Source organism: Denticeps clupeoides, chromosome 2 (genome assembly GCF_900700375.1).
Source record: "Denticeps clupeoides chromosome 2, fDenClu1.1, whole genome shotgun sequence".
Lineage (NCBI taxonomy): Eukaryota > Metazoa > Chordata > Actinopteri > Clupeiformes > Denticipitidae > Denticeps > Denticeps clupeoides.
In genome coordinates this window covers 5,498,053-5,522,918 of record NC_041708.1, presented here as the reverse complement: position 1 = coordinate 5,522,918, position 24,866 = coordinate 5,498,053, and the positions used below count along the sequence as shown (strand labels likewise).

Sequence of the window (24,866 nt, the reverse complement as noted above, 5' to 3'; positions counted from 1 at the left end):
CCGTTCTCACACACAGACATACACTCCACACAGTATAAATTCTGGCTCGTCTCAGACTCACAACCTTTCAGATACACACACACACACTTCCTCTGTCGTGTACACACACACAAGCTCACTCTGAGTCTGGCTCTTTGACTCCCACTCAGTGCTGTAATGAGTCCCGTCTCCAGTCTCCCCTGCCCCTTCGTGCTGACGTTCAGCAGATGGGCTCCGAGTGACCAGAATGAAAGTAAATGAATAAAATCCACACACAGTCACGGCTATGACAGATATATAACAACAATAACATTTCAAACGATGCGCACCAATAGTTAAAAATCAAAATTACATTCGTTCAAACTAATGCAATAATCTTGTCTTGGCATGCCAGAGGCTGGGAGTGTTCATATTTTGCCTGTGAGAACACAACACAATTTTTATTAAAGCAGAACCTCTCCATTAAAAAAAAGAAAAAGAAACTAAAACTAGATGGTGCTCTGAGTAAGCTCTCTTCAATCTGTCAGATGTGTATTCACCACCCATCACGATCATTTCCAGCATTCACAATGTGGATTCAACCAGACGAACCTCAGCTTTAGAACTCCTAATGACACTTACCGAATGGATGATGGGCGCTTCCCCTCCCATGTTTGCATAACCCGTGTCAACGTGTTATTATTGCCAGGTCTGGGCTCGTGAATGAAAACCATTTGCACTCCGGTACCCACAACCACCAAATCATCTAGTCGCTTAACCTCTTGGGTCGTGTGATTGCATCAGCAATTCCTCCTGAAGTGCGGCTACGCTAAGATAGCGCTCTGATGCTTTCGCGGCGTGAAACCTGCAGGAATCGAGTGAAAAAATATCAGGGCTTTAATTCTCAGGGTCTTTAATGATCGAGACGGGCATAATAAACCTGGTGCACAGGTATAAACCATGGATGACTGCAGAGCTTATCATAATATGTAATGTCTCAAGAGTACCAAGTGGGACAGACTGTAATTAGTAATAAGTGAGAGATTTACATATCTGCAGCAAAAGACTGCAACACCCCTGCTCCGTCCAGCACTGGCGGATGTTTCCATTTCTTTGTCTCCTGTGTCAGGTGGCACAGCCTTGCTCTCCAACCTCCCCCAGCACCCCTGCCTTGCTCCGAACCCGCCTCGCTCGCAAAAACCACCCGCAAAACTGGGGCGCGTCTGTCTGCTCCATTTCTTGTAGCTAAATCTGCTTCGAGGGCTCCCATCAAGATTAATATTCCATTCCAGTATCCTGGCAATTAAATAACGTCAGCCTGCGCGGCCCGATGTGCACAGATACCGGCATGTCTAAAATTGAATATTGTACGTCTGCGCGGGCAGATAATACGCCTTATCACAATAGCAGGCATGTTGATGAGCTTTAATATCCTACTTGTATAGGAAGGAAACAAACGCTGGTAATTCCTCAAGTGCAATGGCCTTTTGTTCAGCCATAATAAATCCAGAAGTATTCAAATTGGCCCGTGCAAGGTGTCAAATTCAACTTTATTTCTATATTGGACTGAGTATATATAATTGAATTCCAAACCTCGCACATCCTCTGCGCGTGAGTAGAGCTGGAGTGTAAGGCCCTGCTCTTAAAAGCAAAAATGCATCTGGCTCCAGCCAACCAAGGGATTTTGTTACCGTTGGCCCCAGCAGGAGGAGAAAACCGTAGAACGTGAGGGAGAAGTGAAGCGCAGGAATCTTTCATCTGCTGGTCTGCCAGACTGGTAGCGATGTGGGGAATTGGGGGGAGGGGGTGCGGGTGAGGGGAGACGACCGCCCCCCCAGTTTTTCGTCGGGGCGGATCAGATGGGCATAGAGGATGGAAGAGAAGGTCAGAAGAGCCCGGAAGGTTCGCAGTTGCGGTGGAAGTGGAGAGCCGGGTGGGCATCTGGGGGTCCGTGACACAATTCTAAAACCCACACTGCATAAAAATGCTTAATAATAAGCTAATAGAGAGAGGCAGTGTGGGCCTGAATAGAAATTAGCTGATGCACAAATTCATGCAACTTTATGAAACAATGTTGAATATCATATTATTTCACATTTCATTCTTTTGGGGGGCCTTTTTACTAATATGGGCTGACACTGATGAATGGTCCCTATAAAAAGACACTATTGACACAGCTGGTTGAGTAACGTGGGGCTCATTGGTTAGTATATTTCCTCTCTGCATACAGGAACGTCACTTAGCGGGTAGTTGAACTTTTCATTTGTCGTTGGTCATTTGTACATTGTACTGTACCTGACCTTGAAGACGAGTGGAAGAAACGGTGAACTGGAGCAAAGATGGGTTGCCAATGTAGCCCGGTTCCCCAATGCGCTGCGACGTTTTCTTTTAATTCAGTCCAGTCCTCTTGCTGGAACTCTCTTCTGTCCAGACAGAGATCAAAGCTCACTGTCCTTATATAATAAGACATTTCAATAATGGTGCCACTATGTTTTGTGTCTCTGGTCAATTAAAAATACAGGAACCGTAACTGTAACCAACAAAAGAAAAAAATACAAAGTTCTGCTACGTGTTCTGCCTGGCTGGGTATATCTCCACAGTCCAAAATTGCTAATTGGTGATGCCAGGCTGATGTACAGGTGAACAAAAGCTGGCACGAGTAGGATATGCGCATTGACCTGGATTTGTGTGTTCAGGAAATGTAAAAAAAAATGAATGTTAGAAACTTTTCGTTCCCCCTATTTACAGGTCACAGAACATACAGCATTGTCCCATGATGTGTCCCGTCCCCCCCCCCCCCAGCTTGTGATGCCCTGGAGGCATAAAAATTTGTTTCCTTTTACCCATTTGAATTTATTCCAGTATTTTGATATTTCAGGGAAGGAGGAAACTAGTAACCTCTGCCGTCTCCGTCCCTTTTGTGTGTAAAGCCGAGCTGTGTGATATAATGAGCAGAGGCATGTTGTGAATAATATCCCACCCTCTCTTTGCAGTTCATTTAAACACTTGATTGGGGGTCTAGAAGACGTCTCCAACAAAGGCTACGAAGACGCCGGGGCCAAGGCAATGTAAGTGCCAATTTCTTCCACCCCCCCTTTCACATTCGTTAATAAGCGTATTATATCTGTGTACGTGCACACACACAAAGAAAAAGCACAGAAATTAATTTTCCATAGTGCCCTGTTGGCATTAAGTCTTAATGAATTGTGGGTATTGCTTGGACGTTCAGGGTCCGGGCTACGAGTTAATGAATTGTTCCCATGTCCCTGATTTAATTTACATGTCTGACCATGTCTCCGGCCCGTGTGTCATTACATCTCTGCCGGACCTCCTTACAGGAGAGAGTGACTTTGAAAATTGGTAAACGGATTTCGGCAGCGTGGAGGTCCTATGACGGACCCTCGGTGGCTGCTGGCCTCTTTGAAATGATAATATTTGTGCAGGAGCACACACACAGTTATTATAAAATATTTTTCTTCCCCTGGTTTGAGTTATGCTGTGGTTCAGTATTTGTCATAATTTGTTATATCTTGCATATCGATTTATTGCCTTCTTCATTTACAAAGCTTGTGGGCATGAATCAAGTGGGGCAGTGGTGGGCTAGTGGTTAAGAAGCATCCTCGTAATCCGAAGGATGCCACACGCTGCTCCCCGGGCGCCTGTCATGGCTGCCCACTGCTCACCAAGGGTGATGGTTAAATGCAGAGGACACATTTTGTTGTGTCGCCGTGTGCTGTGCTGCAGTGTATCACAATGACAATCACTTCACTTTCAAATGCGGCCGAACGTGAACACGATCGCAGGATCTTTGTTGATGAGTAACCAAACGTGACCCGATAAATAGCAGTACCCAGTAGTGGGTGAAGATGGACCTCAAGCACCTGAAGCAGCGTGTTTTTACATAATCCAGCAGGATACAGAACAGGGACCACTGGAGGAATGACACGAAGAAATTCATAAAGAACTAGCCGTCGAGATCGGCCTGTTGCTATGAATCTGCAAGTAGCTATGGCAACACTGAATTATTCCGTTTAGACTCTTGCTTGGTCTGTCTCCACTTTAACGTACCACCTGACCTGAGTAACCTTCAGAAACACTTAATATGTTAATAACAGGTTAATAACGCTTTAACGATAGTCAAAAAATTGAATTGGAGTAAAGGGCTATTTGGATGACTGAGAGCTACAAAATTTAGATGAAATTATTCAGAAATTCATTGTACTGCACCGAATAGAATTCAATGCATAGAAAATAGGTCAATCATCATCAGTCTCTTCATATTCTATTATTGTAATGTGCTGCAAGAGTTGCTCACTGTATTTTAACAAACATTATTACAGTTCGGTAGGGGCGGTGTGGAGACTGTCCATGTGGACCCCAGAGCCAGGGGCCATCTGTCCTCGGATTCCCTCAGAACGGGTGACGGGCAGCGTATCCGCAGTTGCGTCAGCGCAAGGGGCCCTGTCGTTGAGTGTCACATGTCAGAACCACGACGCAGATGTTCCTCACGCGGACAGCCATGCGCATTTGCACTTATTTCGTTCCCCCGGGCACTCGTTCGAAAGTGTTAAATGGAGCTCTGCGTGCATCAGGTTCTCCCTGTCCTCCAGCATAAAGGCCCATTGTCCATCACTGATTGGGTTTTGAGGAGCAACTCCTGAATTCAAACGTGTGTTTAGGGCGCCCTCTGCTGGTCACTAGCAACTTTATTCATAGACAACTTTTAGCATTAAGTCCACCTACTTTTTGTTTCCACACTTTAAAGGTATACATTTTCAGGCTGTAGTCATCAGTTACCCCATTCATCAAAGTCCAAAGTTGGACGTAGAGAATGTCTCTAATCAAGTATTCATCTGTGCATTTTAACAACTTTTTGGAACTTTGTTCTCGATAGATCAGGCATCTAGGAACTAAGATGCATTTCCATGATTGCCATATTTTGCCGGTCGCAGTGACAGAACAAGGAGAAAGACAAAGACAGGGAAAGACAGTGAGCCGCTAGGGACTCTGATGGCTCTGTGGTGGTAACAGTGGCCGTATCAGTTTGCATTTAGGGTGACCTACAGCTAGTGTCACAGAAGTCACCTCCTGGCACCCCTGACATCGGACACTGATCCACTTATATCCCATTTTCTCGATTCAGACCCTGATTGCAGGCCCTCTTTAATAAAAATTTTGTTTTACGGGGTTCTGTTTTATCTCAAAATATTGTTGAGAGATACAGGTAGTTATGTTCTGTGCTTTGTGTGTTTTTGTGGGTTTTCTTGAGTTTGGACTGGACAAATGCGATTTTTCTTAATGCAATGCTATAATTGGTTCTCTAATTTCAAATACTTGGTCTGTAATTATTTCTAGCATCCAGAGCGAAGATGAACTTCAAATCACGTTTTATTAAAATCTGTTTTAAGTGGTAGGAGCCTGCAGACATCTTTAACAGATCTTGCGCACCATACTTTCTCATTCTAGACTATTTAAAGGTTCCTTGACATGAAATTTTTTTTTTGCTTTTATTTTAGTCTAAGACGTGGTGCACTATTATAGCCACTTTGAGCCAGTCCCACAATGAGATTCCCCCAGGAAATGCAAATGAGACAGAGAGGCAGGACGAGGAGGGTGGTAGTAGCCTAGTGGGTTACACACTCGCCTGTGAACCAGAAGACCCAGGTTCAAATCCCACTTACTACCATCATGTCCCCGAGCAAGACACTTAACCCTAAGTTGCTCCAGGGGGGGACTGTCCCTGTAACTACTGATTGTAAGTCGCTCTGGATAAGGGCGTCTGGTAAATGCTGTAAATGTAAATGTAAAATGTAAATGGGAGTTGGGAGGGCATTCGCGGAAATGACATCATCAGCACCATTCCGCAAACGCAATGTTTGGCGTAGACATGATGCTGTTTAACCTTTCCCCTTATGAGGACACAAGGGGAGAAATTCCAGAATGACCAGAATGCACGCTTTACACCTATTGCCATTTCTACCCACTGCAGGACCATAGACAGGCTGGGGGAACTCAAATTAATGTCAAATAATCCCCCAAAGGGAAATTTTCATAATAGGGGACAATTTAAACCCCCTTCCCGCTAAATTTCCTTTCTGCCGTAAAACACCTTGGGACCATGGCCGCTACCAAAGCAAACTTCTAGTGCGTTAATTATTGCATTTTTATTCACAGACTAGTGAATGACATTAGCGAACACTTTTATAGCACCGCATAAGTAAATGTTGCATGTGCATGAATGTTAGATTGTATTTAGAGTGTATTTGAGTTTGCATGTAGGCGTCTTATGTGCTTTTGTGTGTGCGCATTAGCGTGCGTAAGTACATTTAAGAGTGTGTGTGTGTGTGTGTGTGTGTGTGCGCGTGCGTGTGAAGTAGTCCATATCATTAACTGTCACCGGGCCTCTCCTGCTCTCATTAGCTCGGCAGCGTGTGCTGAAGTAGGCAGAATGAATGGCGGCCCCGGGCCGCTCTAATGACACACAGAATGAGACCTGCAGCGCGTGGAGGCAACAAAGCGCCACCGCCGAGGGTTCGTCACGCTCCCCAGTAACCAGGATACAGCTAATTCTCTCGACAACGCAGCGGCGCGTGTTATCTGCCCTGATAAATCTGGAGCGTGTTAAAAAAAGGAGCGACGGAAAGAAAAAGTTTAAATGAGGAGGCTCCTCTCGTGTCACTGAAGTGGGTCACCAAACCTCAGCATAGCGCAGCGGCCATCCGACTTACTAGTAACCAGCTGACCCATCATCAATGGGGTGGTAGTGGCCTAGTGGGTAACACACTCGCCTGTGAACCAGAAGACCCAGGTTCAAACCCCACTTACTACCATTGTGTCCCTGAGCAGGACACTTAACCCTAAGTTGCTCCGGGGGGGGGACTGTCCCTGTAACTACTGATTGTAAGTCGCTCTGGATAAGGGCGTCTGATAAATGCAGTAAATGTATATGTGAATCTTCACTGTTGCTCCCGGGGGGACTAAACCGGCCACTAAACCGTTGAAACCCCACTTCCTGCCTTTCTGTCCGTGACACAACCTGTAATTCGTGATTCTACGAGTGTCAGCTAAGTTCAAGTTGGTTAATCCTGCACAAAGCCAACGGTATCTTTTCAGCGAGAAGAGTGTGTTTGCTGCACCATCGCAGCTCTCCAGACGCCCCTGATATACAGGCTGTTAAAACGTGACCTGTGATTGGCATGTTGGATACACAACGCTCTGAGAGGACTCTCTGTCCCCTGGCACCTTGCAACAGAGGGGCCGCAGTGTCACTCTGACCTGTTGACATTCTCCGGGGTGTCCCTTTTCTGCAGATGTCCACACAGCGTGCCTTATGTATCTGAAACTACGAGGGGATCAGGTGCTACACACACACACACACACACACACACATAAGATACCACTTCCAAAAAAATACTCTCCGGTTTCAACGACAGCCATTCCATGTCCATTACTTGTTGGATTTCTGCCCCAGCACGCCTTCTTCAACGATGAGCTGCTGATCAGAAGATCAGCTCAACCAAAACTCAGCGAACGAGCTGCTCATTTCAAACATGTCACTTCCCCGCGTCATTTACGTTGGCGTCGATGTGCAGTACCTCCAATAGAGGGCACTGCCGAGTCCCAGGATCCAGGCCTTTGACAACAAACATGGCAACAACTGTTCTGTGGAGTATTTCTGTACCTTTGCCCAGGTGAAGTGACAACATGTAGATGTTTACCATCTTACCCAACTTGTCCTCAAATAGTTGTCGTCTTTGTAACTCTTTGGATTGTCGAATCATTCCATCCTTTAAAAAAAAGGGTTTCAATACTGACAATAATCATTTTTTGGATTATTGCATAGTGTTTTGTAGGGTCTTAGCAATATTGAAACATTACCGTAACATAATTCTAGACCAATTTGAGCTAATAAAGGTTTTTGATGACCAAATCATTAGTTTATTGAAGATTGTAAGGTATGCTACTTTTCTACAGAGACAGAAATAAGATGCGGGCTCTCCATAACCTGCACAAACATACATTTTGCATGCGAGTTCTATGTCTTTATGAATATGTGACTGTGCGAGGTGTGTAGAAGTCCCACTAACAGATGCGCACACACACCTCCAGTCGTCCCAGTTTCTGGGAACTTGCAGGAGTCAACAACCATCTATGTGTGTCAGTAGGAGAGACGCCGCACTGCGGCTAGCCTTGCGCTGTTGCTGCGACATGATTGGTTGAGGGGCGCCCACCTCAGGCAGCTATTCCAGTTAATAATAACTCATAAAGTCATTTACAGCGCTTTCCAATAAAAGCCAGTTTGGAACATTTTTAACATTAACATGTAAGAATGCTCATATATGAAGACATACGTTGCATTTACATAATTTTAGCTATGTTTATTTTACACAAATAATACAGCTGTTATTGAAAACATGTGATATACATTGTTAATAAAACGTTTTACATATTCAATTAAACATATTGCTATTCAAAACACTTTAGCTCATAAAATGCACTGTGGCTTCGCACCAGACAGGTTATAACTTTGGATCCCGTTCCGGCCTTACTGTGCGTGCACCTCCCTTATTGCGGCGGGTTTCCTTTGGGGTTCTCTGGTTTCCTCACACGTTCCGAAGTCATGCACACTAGGTGGATAGTGTGTGGAATGGGTGTGCTGGCCTTTTCTTCCCCTTGATCTGTTTATTATAATTAACTATAAAATAGAATTCAGCCAGGTTATCTGTTATAATTAAAATTAGCCTGTTTTGTTGTCGTACATATCGCCAGCCTTTGAATGCATCTTTGTTGGGAACTCACAAAAGGCCTCTTACCAGACCCACCAAGCCACAGAAATACGATCTTGATTGGCACTTATATAAGACATTTATTTTTACACTTTGCCCTTGAACCTAGGGCTCATGTGTCTAAAGGCGTGTCACCACTGTGAAAAGGTCAGCTCTGTGTCGGAAAGGAAAACCGAAGAACGTGTACACCGTGGAAAAATGCCTGAAGCCTGGTGCAAGGCCTCTTGACAGGTGGCTAAAAGCGGCGGGCTAACCGCTCACTTTAACCCATGATGCTGCCTTCCCTCCAACAAACACGCAATATATGAATAGAAATCCATCCGCTCGGCCCTATGAAGCTGCTGTTGTACTTAACATTTCTGATCCTCGCGGCGAGGTCAGAGCTCCTTATAAATATTTATGCAGCCGACGTGTCGCGACGGCAGCCTGTGCCCATGTACGGTAAAGACCTCACCCACTGCCTGGCGAGCGTTTTCGGTTGTTAAGTTCGGGCTGTGATAAAGCCCCAAGACAATACAGCTCACACAGTGAGGGAGAGCTGGCAGCTAGTAAAATGCTGCGGGAGAGTAGCGTAGTTACGACGAGCTGTAGACATATGAACCCCCCGTCTAGACCCCATAACTGCTACTGGCAGCCAGTACAAGAGGTAGCCCTAATGAAAACCAGGCTCGCAATCTGTGCTGGCTACTCTCAGCTTCATAAAGCTGCTGAAAGTGTACAATTATGGTTATTTAGCTAGTGGAGTGTAATTTAAACTCTTAAGATTACAGAGTCAGAAAGGCCAAGGGAGCTTTTTTGTTTAATTTAAAAAAGCATTATTGCGTTAAATATATTTGTAACGTGAATATGGAACAAAAACAACATATGGACGCGCAGGAATTTGAGGAATGAAAGGGAAAAGCAGAATAAATTTGCAGAACACTCGATGTGTGAGTCTATCTGTTCACAGCAGACTGTGAATTGCTGCTCAAACCAACACTTAATGAGGGAAGATCGTTTTTGTGAAACGGTGTCCATGGTGTTTGCTAAATTGCATTGTGTATTTTTCAGAATAATAAATGAAGAAATTCCTAGAAACTGTGAATGAATTAGGCCTGTCCTTTTTTTTGATTCGTTTGAAGATGATTAAAGTTTGTGCTCTGCATGTAAAATTGCCCTGACACGGAATAATGCCTCCATTATATAAAGTGAAAGGAGCTTTAACTGAGTGCAATGTAACGTGACATAGGCCGAAGCCGCTGGTGGTGACCCAAGGCCTGATTAGGTCATGAGCTCACACCGAAGGCCCCAGCTGCACTGGCCGCCGTCTCCCGTCCGGCCCGTCTGCGGGTCAGGCCCGTGGACTCGAAATGAGCCATAGCGGCTCGGTGACCCTTGATGCGGACAGCGTGTGCGGGGTCGTCCTGCCTCGGTTTTAGGGTTTAGGGCTTATTTTCACAGCTGCAGGTGCCAGGCTGGAGATACGTAGGGCGGTGGCGCTGAACGTGTAGGAATGTGGACATCGTGAATTTGCACATACGGATTGTTGTTGGTACTCTAATGACCCATGACGGCTTTGAGCTATAGAACCAACAGTCTCCTGAGATGGGCCCTTCCAAGCATCAGTTCTTCTACCCGATATAGGGAACCAGATCCGAACTATGGGAATTTTTTAGGTTTTACGTGTTACTATTTACAGTATATTAATTTGTATCTTTTTTTTTAAAAGTGAAAGTGAAGTGATTGTGATACACAGCAGCACAGCACACAGTGCACACAGTGAAATTTGTCCTCTGCATTTAACCCATCACCCTGAGTGAGCAGTGGGCAGCCATGACAGGCGCCCGGGGAGCAGTGTGTGGGGACGGTGCTTTGCTCAGTGGCACCTCAGTGGCACCTTGGCACATCGGGATTTGAACCGGCAACCTTCTGATTACGGGGCCGCTACCTTAACCGCTAGGCCACCACTGCCCCAGGCAACAACAACAACTACAGCAACATGTATTTCTTATATGGCCCATAATCACATACAGTATGTCTCAATGGGCAACACAGTGATAAACTTCCTTACAACGGGTTGGGTTTGATTCCCAGCCTGGATTATTTTTCGCTGAAAGATTAGTGGGAGAGGCTCCAGTGTTCCAGCGGCCCTGAAATGGCTACATGGGTTGTGTATCATTGGTTGGGAACTCTGTTGATTGTAGATACCCATACGATTAAACATGTCTAGTGTACTTTGTGAAGCGTACACAGTATAGTGACAGTATTTTTAAAATAACGACATGATAAAAGTTATGTCTACTGAGTATTTGTTGTATTTTTTTGGCAGAGCGCTATCGTTTAAATGTTCGTACAAAGCCCTTCCCGCATTCCATGCTGTATTTTTAACTAGTGTTTACTTTAACGCTGGAGGTTTATAAGCCTCGGGGGGCTTACTTCGGGATAACCCCTCCCCGCTCCCACTCAGAGCCCAGGGGCCGATGCCCTGAGCAGCCCGCCCCTCCTGAGCCCCTGGCTTTATAGCAGGGTGCAGATGGGACCGCGTGACACTCCGCCCCTTCGCTTCTTTTTCCACTACCCTCTTAAGGGCTCGGCAGGGATGACAGGGTGTCTTGTGACGCGTTTTTCTGGAGTGGGGGGTTCAAGCCTGCAAGCATTGCAGCCATACAAAAAAACTGGAACGAGATAGATGTGTCAGGTATCTCAGCCAGGTATCTCAGGCTGTTTAAACATTCACGCTGGCCGCGGGTGAGTTACGGGCTGCGTTTCCATCAGCGCGGCTGCTATTTATTCACTGCAGATATGCAGGATGTCACCTTGGCCTGTTTCTTGCTTGTCACTCTTGCCGAATTTTCGGGAACTCTGCTAACCAGATTTAGGTGTGGGACCACTCTCTAGACTGACATGTTGTGGTCCCCAAATTTTCTCTGTCTACTTTGGTAGACGCATATGCCCCACAGCCCCCCCCACTTTCAGAACCACTGGTAGAAGGATTTTTAAATAAGAGCAAGAGTGGTCAACCACCCAGCAAACACTTTATAACCTTAGACATAAAATCTAAAAGCAGAGTGAATTTCGGTAACCACAACACTCTTCACGTGCCTTGACCTTCACAATGTAATGTGACAGTTCATAAACACTTCTCATTCGTACAGACTCTGGAAAGAAATAGCGGCCCACAGTTAGAGGAACTGTAGGTGAGGAGGAAACAGGTTCAAACAACACATTTCAGGCCATGAGACAGACCCTAACCCTAACCCAGGGTTGAATATCGTCATCAGGCCCTGATTTAGCCCAGGGCTTTTACCTTCATCTCACACTGAGCATAATCAGATATGGAGGAACACCATGGTTCACTTCAAGTTAGATCTTGTCTGGATTGTTAGTGGGTCTAAAGTTCTTGTTTTAATAAAGTAATAGTTTTATGGCAAAGTGTGCAATTTGCACACCAGTGAACTGGATAGTTGTGACAGATATACACACTTACACACCCTGTCAAAAGTAGACTCTGGCTATACTTGTCCATGGACCAATGGCAGGCTCCAGACGCAATCCACAGTCCACGGTCTGGATGAAAGCCTAGACCATCTGCCTGGTCTGAGGTTGGCAACGCAAGGCTAAACCTGTTGCACAGCAACAAAACTGGATCCGTCCCCTTAAAGCCGTTTTACGGCTTCCGAAGTGCTGCAGAAAGCAAAACGTGCCGTACGGCGTGCCTGGCAAGGGGACTAGAAAGGCGAAAAAAACACTGCCGCCCCTATGTCCACCGCCACACAAACGTGCATCTGCGGTAGAGCTCTCAGGGCAAAGAACTGCGATTCCATAACGGATCGATAACCCCGGTTGGCAGTAGGTTGGGTTCGGCACAGGGATGCTACTGGCAAGAACTTTGCGCCGCCTGCTAAAAATACTACTGGGATCAGCTGCCCAGTAATAGTAGTGGCTGATATTTGGGGGCCGGGCTAATCTTAAGCATTGGGAACCTGGCCGTGTTTGTCACGTCGCCCGGTGGTGTCTGAAGGGCAATCCCAACGCAAGCGGGCAGGGTCGGCGGTCGCTTCTCCGGAGAAGCTCGCAGAGTCTCGCGGCATTTCCATCTGTTGCACCTGTACTTTGGCTCATTGTCGTATCGGCTCCGGAGGCTCCCGCAGCCCTGCTTTTGACTTTCTTGGCCTTGCACCTGGGGCCGATCTTCATGCAGGGAGACTCGGGCGATCTTGACGACTTCTTGTTTCTCCGTGAGCGGAAACTTCTTCACGTGAAATGTAACTGGCTCCTTAGCTCGGCTTTCCAGAGAGGACTCCTGTTGATGCTTTGCCGAACGTACTCTTGAACCCGGCGACTGGACGTTGGGTTTTTCGCACACTAATACACTGTGACGTTCTGATTGCTGTTTTTGAGAAGTCCGACCAAAGCGACTGCACAATGCGGGACCTTCTTCCTGTGCCTGTCCGGGAACGAAAACCCAGGGAACGAGTGAACAGTCTGCCCTCTCCTCTCACCCCCCTGTTTTTCCACATCACCTACTCTGTCCACACGTCTAAGAAGTTCCCCTTCTTCCATGTCAAAAAATGCAGATACGAAGCGGAGAACGCGTTCTTCTCCAACCTGAAGCTGGTGGACTTCAACATCATTGACACTCTGGGGGTCGGAGGTTTCGGTCGAGTGGAACTGGTAGGCTCCCTTTCTCTCTTTTTGTCGTAGTGAATGAAAGCTACTTTGCTGGCCAGTGAATCATGAGAATACAAATTCTTTTTTAGGTGCTTGAGAGTCTACGTTTCATTCAGAGCAACAACAAAAACAGCAGAATGTTCACTTCTCACCATGTCTCATTAGCTAAAGCTAATAAATTCTAGCTTAATTTAATTTTTATGCTGCCCAGAACCATGAGCCAGCTTTAATTTAGTCTTTCCTCTACTCTAAGCAACTTTTTTACTGTAAGTTTAGAAGTGCCAGAAACTTGAACCCAGAGGTGAGGTCATTCTGCAACGTTTCTAAGACAACTTCATTATCAATGTAAAATAGAAACTATAATGAAAATGATTTTCATTATATTGACATGAATGATTGTCTAATTAGTTGTGTCTGAGCGACTACGGCGTAAGCGCGGTGCAGGTGTGTGAGATCACACGGTCTCGGAGGGAAGGGAATCCCAGAGCTGTAGCCTAAACAGGAATCCCCAACTCCTGCCTATTTTTGGCTCCAGGGCACTGCAGGGGAAGAGAAGTGCCCATGCGGCCAGGGGGGCATCAAGTGCGCACTGGGCCTGGATGGCTGGGGATCTGATGACCCCCTGACATGAAGGCGCTCCCCCCGAGACACGATGTGAAGAATCTCCCTGCCTAAGGATTTCTGCAGTCATGAATAGGCTACGTTATGTCATACGTTATTCAGAGAACATCTTGGCATGTGAAAGAGCTTAGTTGGGGACTTTAGGGGAGGTGTTTACAAGGCTTGATCTCACTAGCAGGTCATTAGCACATTGTCATTGTTAAATACCGTTTTTTTTTTTTTTTCTGTCTTTGTCGATTATTCAAGGTTCAGCTCAAAAGTGATGAGACCAAAACGTTTGCGATGAAAATCCTGAAGAAGAGGCACATAGTGGACACGCGGCAGCAGGAGCACATTCGTTCCGAGAAGCAGATCATGCAGGAAGCACACTCCGACTTCATCGTTAGGTACATGGAGCATCAGAGCATTGTCATACACTACAGGCCGGACGTTAGGAGCAACCTTATGGTTGTTGAGATCATGAATGAGCAGCAAAACTGACTGGTTATCAGTGATACCTTGTCTGTAGTAACACATTATTTTTCAGCCACAAAGGCTAAAACTATTGATTGTTGAACAAGACATATCAGGTTGGTGCTGAAGTGCTTTATGATTTATTACATGGTCATAAATAAATTGTCATGTCTATTCAAATTGGAGTGTACGTCGTAACATTTTACACCTCACAAGCAGTTATATTTAGTTGGTGTCAAATAATGGTTTCAAGTGTTTGTCATGTTCTAACATGTAAGTCTTGACATGGGCCCAGAAATATGTTGCCTAGAGTTGAATTGGCTAAGCTGAATCATATGATCACTGCAGCGTAATCACGTTCGCCTGCCTCTGTTTCTCCTGCAGTGATACCCGTTTTTGTTCCACCAGGCTTTATAGGACATTTAAAGACAGCAAGTACCTCTACATGCTGATGGAGGCCTGCCTGGGCGGAGAGCTGTGGACCATTCTGAGGGACAGGTGACAATCTTTTGTAATATGCCACGCATCAAAAAATGAAGTCAGTGTCCCATGTATGGATTAAGCCTAGTTCTAGACTAGACTGCTTTTAGTCTGGGACTAGGTTTTATGCGTGAATGGGAAAATGACCCGAGATGATAAGACATATGCTGAATACACACTCAGGAATGTATGTGTTCCTCATCACTCCACTAATAGCTGGTGGACTTTTGATGTTTTTTTCAGAGGTTCGTTTGAAGACGCCACCACGCGCTTCTACACGGCCTGTGTGGTCGAAGCTTTTGCCTACTTGCATTCCAAAGGGATCATCTACCGGGATCTGAAGCCAGAAAACCTCATCCTGGATCACAGAGGCTATGCCAAGCTGGTGGGTGGATGTGTGCTTCACTGGCTCATTAATTAGCCGAATTCTACAAGAAAAGGAACACGACTTAGTGTGTCGGGGTAGAACGTTCGTTTTCCCTCATCGTGAAAATGTCATTTCAGGTGGATTTTGGATTTGCGAAAAAGATCGGATTTGGGAAAAAAACCTGGACGTTCTGTGGCACTCCAGAGTATGTTGCCCCCGAAATCATCCTAAACAAAGGTCACGATATTTCCGCAGACTACTGGTCATTGGGAATCCTTATGTATGAACTTCTTACTGGAAGGTACGTGGTGTCATTAAGCCTTTGCTACTCTTTAGTTACACTTATTTATCTTATATTAGGGAACTTGCCAATAGGTTGCCGTAGACAAACACAGATAATATTCGACTGGAGTTTGGACTTATAAATGGTGCTCTTCCTTTTTGCAGTCCACCATTCTCAGGTCCCGACCCAATGAAGACGTACAACATTATCCTGAGGGGGATTGACATGATAGAGTTCCCAAAGAAGATCACGAAAAATGCTGCCAATTTAATAAAGAAGCTATGCAGGTGTGTTAATAAAACATACATACATAACACATACACTAAAGAATAAAGTGTCTGAATATACAGATATTTGGCAATGACTGAAATTATTTTCAGGGACAATCCCTCAGAGAGATTAGGAAACTTGAAAAATGGGGTCAAGGACATACAGAAGCACAAGTAAGCAGCGCTCTGGTTATCATCTCGGACAATCGTCGACTTGATACAACTACGGGGGGGGAAAAATCCGTTGAATCTGTTTGTCTCATGTGAATCTCAGGTGGTTTGAAGGGTTTAACTGGGAGGGGCTGAGGAAAGGAACACTAACTCCACCCATCATCCCCGATGTAAGTGAAAAATCACACCACAGTGCACCACAGTCTCTGAACTATGTCAAACGTATGAGTAATCAGTCACATCTTAAACGTGATCTAGGAATTAAAATGTGATAGTGGCACTATATTTCATTTAGTGAGTGGGATTTGAACCTGGGTCTTCTGGTTCATAGGCGAGTGTGTTACTCACTAGGCTACCACCACCCTATTTCAAAGGTGAAGCAATTTTCTAATTTATTCATATGTAGCCATGTCAATAATAAAATTCACGTGCCTATTTCAACCCGTTTATGACTTTTTAATTATTGTATTTTGGGATTTAGCTGTATTCTCCATAGTTGCACCATTAGTTAAAATTTGGGGGGCAGCGGTGGCCTAGGGGGTAACGAAACGGACTCGTGACCAAAGGGTTGCATGTTCAAACAGCCATATTTCCACCACAAGAGGACTCACTACCCCATTTCCCCACGCAATTCAGGTATCGTCACCGACCGACACAAGCAATTTCGACAGCTTCCCCGAGGACAACGATGACCCACCTCCAGACGACAACTCCGGCTGGGACACGGACTTTTAGCGCAAGCGTGCCTCCCTGGGAGGGAGGGGGTAGGGGAGAAGGTTTGGGGCTGCAGACGAGTGACTGTGCAGGAGAAAGAGAGACTTACCTGGGAAAGATCATCTCTGGGTCACCGAGGTGCCTTCCCCGACGCCGCTGCCCCCTCGGACGGCGTCGGGATCGATGCTCAGCTACCCCCTAACCCCCTCGCCCCCCTGCAGGGCCTTGACCCCCTCCCCTGCACCACCTCCACCAAGCCCCCTGTGTGGACCTGACTTGGGATGATGGTGTGGGGGGTTTGAGGACTGCATTGTTCAGGCAAAGATCTGTATCTACAACCACGGGCCTGTTTGTTCTGGAGAAACAGAAACGAGCTTTTCCGTACGTGTCTTTTATCCTAGAGTGTGAACCTGTGTCGTCGTCCCCCGCGGCCCCCACCACCATTTTTTTTTTGGCTGATTGCGTCTGCATGAAGTCACATATTGTGCCTGTGGTAATGAAGTTATTAGACTGCACATTCTCCACTTGTTCACAGTGCGACCAGAAGACTCCTCTGAGATAGCGATGCCTATGAAGTCTGTAGATGTATTTCCTTTTTCAAAAGCACACATAAGACCCTCTTATCTTAAAGCACCGCAGTTACATCTGACGAACAACGCTTCACCTTAGTTATGAGATCTTTACACACGAGGAACGTCAGAACCCTGAAAGGAAATACCTAGAAACATACGTAGTATAACAAACGACATGCATTTGTGCCGGTTATTATCTACTAAAGTAGCTGAACAGAACTCTATGCATCCACTTATGAACTGTTGTCTTAAACTAGCTAATTACTTAATGCCGGCGCTCTTATAATCACTGTTTTTTTTTTAATGGAATAAACTGCTGTCAATTTAAATACCAACATCAGCCACCAGGTTGCGCTAACGGTCCCTTTCAGATTAAAAAAAAAAAAGAAAAAAGAAAGAAAGCCGAAACTGATGTAAACTGTTACAAGAACACACTGCATGGGGTGTAGATCCACTGGAAATCCTTTATTTGCTGTCTCGTTTGTTGTACGCCAAGTGATTCTTCTCCACTAGACCTCAAATGTCATGAACACATGAGATACTGTGCTGGAAAACAACAACAACAAATATATATGTAAGGGGGAAATCTTATTTATTGTAGGACCAGTATATATTGTGTATATATTCAGTGCTAATATTTTGTGATACGTGTAGAAATACTTTATTGTTAGAGTAAAACTTTATTACGTTATTATTTTCTGATTTTTCTTTCGTTTCTACCCCCCCCCCCCCCCCCCCCCCCCCCCCCCTCACGTTATGGATGGTGGTGATGTTATACTTGGCTTTTTAAGTGACCTCTGAATGATGTTATTGCGTTCACCACTCTGCTTCTGGCATTATTGCAAAGTGCCTTAAAATCCATGGCATCCAAAATGACCTTCTGTTTGTTCTGATGCTGCATGAAACAGGCCAAGAGAAGTCGAAACTGTTGTCCTTACTTTGCCCGTGATTTATATGCCAGTGATTTATATGCCTTTATTTCTTACGATCTCTCTCTCTCTATATATATATATATATATATATATATATAAGACTTAAAGTTGACTACTCCATGTCCAGTAAAGTGATGTCAGCCCTGCTCTTACAATGGTGTGACATATTTCTATATAAATGGCAAATTCAACCTGTCAAGCGGTTAACAAGGAGCATAGAGTCGCGGCCCAGGATGAGCCTGGGCTTGACCCCTCAGAAGCTGAGCACATCAAGCAAAGCTTAATTGTAAGCTAACACCTCTGCCCTCTATCTCGCCACCTCTTAGATAACCTCGGTGACAACGTTTTGTTGTTTCTAGTGGCTGCTCTGAAGACATCAGAGACATTTTTGTGCCTGAAAAAGGACGTTTTCTGCATCGCAGCTCCCCAGCTGTAAGTCAGAGGGTGGGTTTTTGCGTTTTGAAAGAATTGAGAATCACTTCTTATCCTTACAGGGAACAAAACGATGCAAGCGAGCAGTCGCCCAAACTGATAAACGGTTCAAAATGCCAAGGTGCCACGAAGCACCTCAGTCCAAGTACCGAAGTACGCTGCTCCCCGGGCGCCTGTCATGCTGCCCACTGCTCACTAAAGGGTGATGGGTTAAAAGCAGAAGACACATTTAGTTGTGTCGCCGTGTGCTGTGCCTGCTGTGTTCTGCAATGACAATCGCTTCACTTAAAAAAAAAAATAATTCAAATGCAGAATGCTGCATTGCACGTGTGAGCGACAGCAAGTTGTAAATGTACGTGCATTTTGATGTTTTATTCATGCAGCTAAACAAATAGTGATACAGCACAGCAGGTTTTGCACTTGAACGCGTGTTAAATTTGTTCTGGTTGCATAAGGTTCCACCTTAAGCCACCTTCATAACATGCAGACATAAACAAGTGCGCAGGTGAATACAAATGTGTACAATGACTTACAATTAATATGCTCTGCACTGCTCTTTTAATAGAACCCGTTCGATTCATTCTACAGACACAATGAAATGTACATTTGTGTATGCATATATATATAATACAAATGAGATTTTTTTAGACAATATAAAATAGCACAATAATGCCCATTCAATGCTCTACCTTTATAATTGCTGAATGTTAATTAATTGCATGTTTGCTTACCGCCACAAGAGGGAGTTGAAAGGCACCTGACATCATCCACGTCCACGTCAGATCTGTTTGCTCCCCAGCTTTTCCCCGATTTGTAAGTGATTTGGAGGAAGGAAAAAAAAACTTTAAAACTTTACAGGCTTTGCATGCTGCATTTAACAGCAACAACCAAACAGGATTACCTGCATTTGTATTTTTTTTTTTTTTTTTGTTTGATGAGCACCGATGTCTGCTGGGTGGGGGGGGGGGGGGGGGGGGGGGGGGGGGGGAGTAAAAAGAAGCAAATGGAGTGTTTGTGGAAGCGCTCGGGCCCCGATGATGAAGACGTGGGGCTTCGCTTGTGTTTGATCTGGCCTCCATCAAAGGCCCCCTTTGCGCAAGCTTCATTTTACACCACTGTAGGCCCGGGATGTACAATTAAAACAAAGCCCGGGGAGCAAAGAATGGGGATGAATGCGGCCAATTCACGTTTAATGAAGTGGATTGAACGTTTGTCTTGTCGTCGCCTATTATAACTGACCTCTGTCAACAACATCAAAGCCTTTTATTTGCCAGGGTTATCCCAAGTATTTGGCAGACATGCACTTTGAAACTGTTAAATTGCTTCGCGCCAACAAGCACCGGGACATAAAAAAAAATGTGACAATCAAAGAAAAGAAAAGAAGAAAAAAAAAAGCAATCCCAATTATTGCGGCAGGGCTCTTGAATCCGCGCTTTGTCGGGGATTTTTCCAGCGGAATAATTGCCACATGGGGACAAACGCTGGCGGCAGTCGTGGTCGCTAAATAACCAAAAATATATATGTGTGTGTATATATATATATATGAAAAGTTTAATGTCCCGATAAATCTGGCAAAATTGGACCCACGCACACCGCGTAGAATAAAAAAGTTTGCGTTTTGCGTCATTTTGGGGGCGATCCGGGACCCGTTTTGGCGCGTTTTCGGGGTCACGTGACGTGGCGTCCACGCACCCGCGCCCGGACTGGAGGGGGGGAATGGCGGCTTCCCGCGACGTGACGTTCCAATAGCAGGAAAGGACGCGGCTAATCGTTCTAAGCGCGTAGCTGAAGTTCAGAGGCGGCGCTGGCAGCCACTTATCGCCGGCCGCTAATCAGCCGCTGTTTGCGGCCGAAGCGTTCGGGCCTGAATGGTAATTAATTCGGCAAACTTTTCACTCGGCCCGATTTGCATATCGGGCCGCTTTGATCCTCGCCGCGTGTTTTAATCAAGTACATTTCAAAGTTCGGCCACATCTGACGCCGCTAATGGACGCAAAATGACTCGAATAACCATCCATTATGAAGGCCCGAAGCTCGTCCTACCCTCCACCCATTTCCATATATATTTTTTTTATTTGCTTTCATAAATTGACTTTCAGACTTGCCTGAACGTATTGTGTGGACGTTGCATCATACAAAACCTAAATTGAGAAAGTGCCCTCAGAGTACACTTCATTAGTAAATGTGACAATACACGGTGCGTGTGCCTGCCTGTTCGCAGGTGGTTAGCAGCAGACTCAGCAGCAGCACATTTAAAGTGATCCGTTTTTTTACTATCTATCGACAATATTACATCTGCTGAGCCAGCACATCGGTGGAATGAGTAGAACTGCGAAGAACCATCGGCTCAGTGAAGGTGCGGGGTAAAACAAGTCATCTTTAGAAGTCGGAGAAACAGCTCAGTTTAACAGTGAGTGTAGCTATCGCAGTCCGTTAGCAACATGTCATGTTCCCTGAGGTAAAAAGCATCATTATTCAAACATATTATATCAGAATACTTTTCTGGAATACTTTTGGCAGAATACTTTATTGACAGTGATCAGATAAACAGCTCAGTTTAACAGTGAGCATAGTTATCACACTCCGTTAGCAACCTGTCATGTCCTCTGAGGTAAAAAGCATCATTATTCAAACATATTATATCAGAATACTTTTCTGGAATACTTTTGGCAGAATATTTTACTGACCATGATCGGAGAAACAGCTCAGTTTAACAGTGAGCGTAGTTATCTCACTCAGTCAGCAACCTGTCATGTTCCCTGCGGTAAAAAGCATTATTATTCTAAAGTATTATTTCAGAAAACTCTTCTGGAATACTTTTGGTAGAATACTTTATTGATCGTGATCAGAGAAACAGCTCAATTTAACAGTGAGCATAGTTATCACACTAAGTCAGCAACCTGTCATGTTCCCTGAGGTAAAAAGCATTATTATTCTCAAGTATTATTTCAGAATACTCTTGGTTAAACATGAATTTGTGGTCATAGTAAAGTGTCGGCAGTGTATTCATCCCCAACTTCAGGTGAGAAAGACCGAGAAATTATTAAAACGAACGACGTGCTGTTATGAAGAACTCATTAGCATAATTAGCATCGAGCTATAACGTGAAACACATGGTGGATGTTGTGCTAATGACGGCGACGCGTGACGTCACGCCGCCGGCCCCGTTTCGTAATCCCGGTTTAACCCCGGATAACGAGGCGCGCCGGCGCGCGTTTGATGTTGCGCCGATAATTGCGCGCAAACATTGCGGAACGCTCCCGTTCGGGCCGCGTCACGGCTCCTTTGAAATCGCCGTCGCCCCCTTTGTTGCACACAGTCGGGGGCGGGATCCCGAGGCGGAGGCTGCGCGTATAAATGCGCCGGCGGGGCCGCCGGTTGGCTCCAGAGCGGCCGCGTCCTCGCCGAAGGAATCTAGACAACATCCCCCCCAACCTCCCCGTCCCGCCAGCCCGCCCTGCCCCGCTCTGCGCCATGGCGCGGCTCTCCGCGACGCTCGCCTGCTGCCTGCTGTTCGCGGGCTGCGTGACCGGCTCGGCGCCGGTCAACTCCAACGCGATCAAGAACCTGGCCGGCGCGGCGGGCTCGGCGCACCCGGTCAGCGAGAGCCCAGGTGAGCCGGCACCTGACGGCGAGACGCAGAACTTCGCCATCGACGCCGTGCAGGTAACGTCCCTCTTCGCGGCCGGGAATCGGCGGAGCGGCGGCCGTTTGACGGTGAGAGTGACCGAGACCACCTCTTCCTTGTCTCCCGCAGCCCCAGCACTGCGCCGCGGACGGAGAGTGCAGCGGCGAGGAGTACTGCTTCCGCGGGGCCTGCCTGCACTGCAAGAAGCGCAGGAAGCGCTGCGTGCGGGATGCTGTGTGCTGCCCTGGCAACCACTGCAGCAACGGTGAGGAGGAGAAGCTTCGTTTCTTTCCAACTTACGATCAGTAGTTACAGGGACAGTCCCCCCCCCCCCCCCCCCCCCCCCTGGAGCAAGTGTCTTGCTCAGGGACACGATGGTAGTAAGTGGGATTCGAACCTGGGTCTTCTGGTTCATAGGCGAGTGTGTTACCCACCCGCTTGTAGGACATGCGTCTTGGCTCATAATGCCCGGGGGATGCGGCGAGTCTCGTAGAAGTGTTGGTGGTCTGACCGGCCGTTTTTCTTTTTTTTTTTTTTTTTTTTTTGCTTCTCCAGGATTCTGCCAGCCGAACGACGCGGACCTGCTTCAGCAGCCCGGAGCCGAGGAGGCGGCGGGCAGCACCAGCGAGGGCAACTCCACAGCGGCGCCGCAGGTCAAAGCGCAGCCCAGAGACCCGCCCCAGGCCATCAAAGGTGAGAGCCGGCCCGTGACTGGGAACCCTTCAGGCGCACTTGCCGCGGTTTGTTTTTTTTAACGTGCGACGCCTCCCCAGGTCTGGAAGGCGAGAACTGCCTGCGGTCCTCGGACTGCGCCGAGGGACTGTGCTGCGCGCGCCACTTCTGGTCCAAGATCTGCAAGCCCGTCCTGAAGGAGGGTCAGGTGTGCACCAAGCACAAGCGAAAAGGCACCCACGGCCTGGAGATATTCCAGCGGTGCGACTGCGGGGCGGGCCTGTCCTGCAGGACCCAGAGCGGGGAGCACAGCGGCAAGTCGTCCCGAAGCCTTCACACGTGCCAGAGACACTGAGCTGCGAGAAAGCGTGGGATTTCTCCCTCTCTCTCTCCCTCTCTCTCTCTCACTCTCACGCTCCGTCTCTCGCTCTGTGAATCCAAGCCTCTCGGGGAAGGCGAGTTCTTTGATGTGTGGTTTTTATCCGGACTGTGACGGCAGATGGATTTGAATGGAATACTCTGTTCTGTTTTAAAATCGACAAAATTGTAAAAAAAAAAAAAAAAAAAAAAAAGAAATCAGAGTAGAAAGATTGTTTCTCTGTGGAACTTTATATATACGATTGCAGTAAATTACTGTACTGTAAATACCATACCGATGTTGGCACTTAACTCTAAATGTTATTTTGGTTTTAACAACTACTTCTAGAGCAGGTGCATCAAGTCTTTTTTTTTTTTTTTTTTTTTTTTTTTTTTTTTTTTTTTTTTTTTTTTTTTTTTTAACTATTCTGTTGTGTATATTTCCCCTTTTACAGTTATATAGAAATTGATATAAATGTCTATTTTTATTTTAAATAAAGAGTGTAATGAAGTGAACTCCTTAAACTGTCATGAATTGCACGTGTTCTTCGGTATGCCTACTTTCAACATTAGAGTAGTGGTTATGGCGGAGTTATGGTAACGCAAAACGGTAAAATGCTGTAAATAACGTCCTATCACAAAAAAGTCACCTTCGTTTCTGACAAAGAAGACCCGTCAAAGACAAATATGGCTTCTTTTTCTTCTTCTTCTTTTTTTTTTTTTTTTTTTTTTTTTAATCCACAAAGAATTTACCCGGCCTTCGTTTTCTTTCCCTAAATGGCTCAATGTCTTGGCAGTTTTGCAGGTTCGCTCAACTTTTATCTCTCCATATGTCTCGTTTTATTGAGCGATCTGCTGGGGGAAGACGGCCTCGCAGGCCTGTTTAAACGCCGCCGTTTCATCCTCTCTGGCAGCCATATGGACCAACATATGGAGCCTGGCTGTGAGGTCCCCCCACCGCCCTTTTAAAGTTCAAGGACATGTGAGACGATTAGACAGCGGTGGCATTAGAAAGGCCCAGAAAATTAGCGTCGCTGGTTCGTAAATGGTTTTAAAGCGCGTTAAGGAAATGGGACCGATTTGCCTCATAGCCGTTGGTTTCGTCTGGTCGAACCCCCCCCTCCTCTTTGCAGTTTCCTTCCTGCGAGATGAGCTGAGCGCATTAAGCTGTCAAACAAAAAAAAAAAAAAAAAAGAGGACGGAAAGAGCGACAGGTATTTATTTCCACGTTCTGAGTGGGAATGCAGTCTGGACCCGTTCCACTTTTCCCGTGAAGTTGCCCCGTCCTCCCCCCCGCCAACAATGACGAGAGGGACCCAAAACATCTGTAGCTGGAATCTCAGGTGGCGACGAAGAAACCCGACCCTGACAGCCTTCTGTACGCCAAGGGGGGCGACTCCATCGGATTCCAAGACTGCTTGATCTGCCGCGCCCGTGGCTGCTCGGACCTTCGGTTAAACACCGTACTTCTGCCATTCCCTCCTAACCAATCGGCCTCAGAGCAGGGCAGTGTTGGAGGTT

General features: G+C 46.2%; 2 protein-coding genes across 4 annotated transcripts in view; both read left to right on the top strand.

The window, feature by feature from the left end:
* prkg1b (protein kinase cGMP-dependent 1b) overlaps window positions 1–18,015 on the top strand; it is a 100,167-nt gene extending 82,152 nt beyond the window's left edge. For all 3 annotated transcript variants that reach the window (XM_028968251.1, XM_028968250.1, XM_028968253.1), the window contains 10 exons: window positions 2,952–3,026; window positions 13,301–13,397; window positions 14,262–14,401; window positions 14,877–14,966; window positions 15,192–15,333; window positions 15,453–15,616; window positions 15,763–15,885; window positions 15,979–16,041; window positions 16,142–16,208; window positions 16,675–18,015. In XM_028968251.1, coding sequence (XP_028824084.1) covers window positions 2,952–3,026; window positions 13,301–13,397; window positions 14,262–14,401; window positions 14,877–14,966; window positions 15,192–15,333; window positions 15,453–15,616; window positions 15,763–15,885; window positions 15,979–16,041; window positions 16,142–16,208; window positions 16,675–16,773 — 1,060 coding nt within the window. In that variant the 3' untranslated portion in view covers window positions 16,774–18,015. The remainder of the gene's footprint in view (window positions 1–2,951; window positions 3,027–13,300; window positions 13,398–14,261; window positions 14,402–14,876; window positions 14,967–15,191; window positions 15,334–15,452; window positions 15,617–15,762; window positions 15,886–15,978; window positions 16,042–16,141; window positions 16,209–16,674) is intronic.
* Window positions 18,016–21,882: 3,867 nt separating this feature from the next.
* dkk1b (dickkopf WNT signaling pathway inhibitor 1b) lies at window positions 21,883–23,647 on the top strand. The gene is made up of 4 exons (XM_028969724.1): window positions 21,883–22,354; window positions 22,446–22,581; window positions 22,872–23,009; window positions 23,090–23,647. Exons 1-4 carry the CDS (start codon window positions 22,046–22,048, stop codon window positions 23,341–23,343), a joined length of 837 nt encoding a protein of 278 aa, XP_028825557.1. The 5' UTR covers window positions 21,883–22,045; the 3' UTR covers window positions 23,344–23,647.
* The last annotated feature ends 1,219 nt before the right edge of the window (window positions 23,648–24,866 follow it).

Coding starts and splice junctions, on each gene's coding strand:
- dkk1b (XM_028969724.1), top strand. CDS start 22,046: ATGCGCCGGCGGGGCCGCCGGTTGGCTCCAGAGCGGCCGCGTCCTCGC. Junction 22,355..22,445: donor TCGCCATCGACGCCGTGCAG/GTAACGTCCCTC, acceptor TGTCTCCCGCAG/CCCCAGCACTGCGCCGCGGA. Junction 22,582..22,871: donor TGGCAACCACTGCAGCAACG/GTGAGGAGGAGA, acceptor TTGCTTCTCCAG/GATTCTGCCAGCCGAACGAC.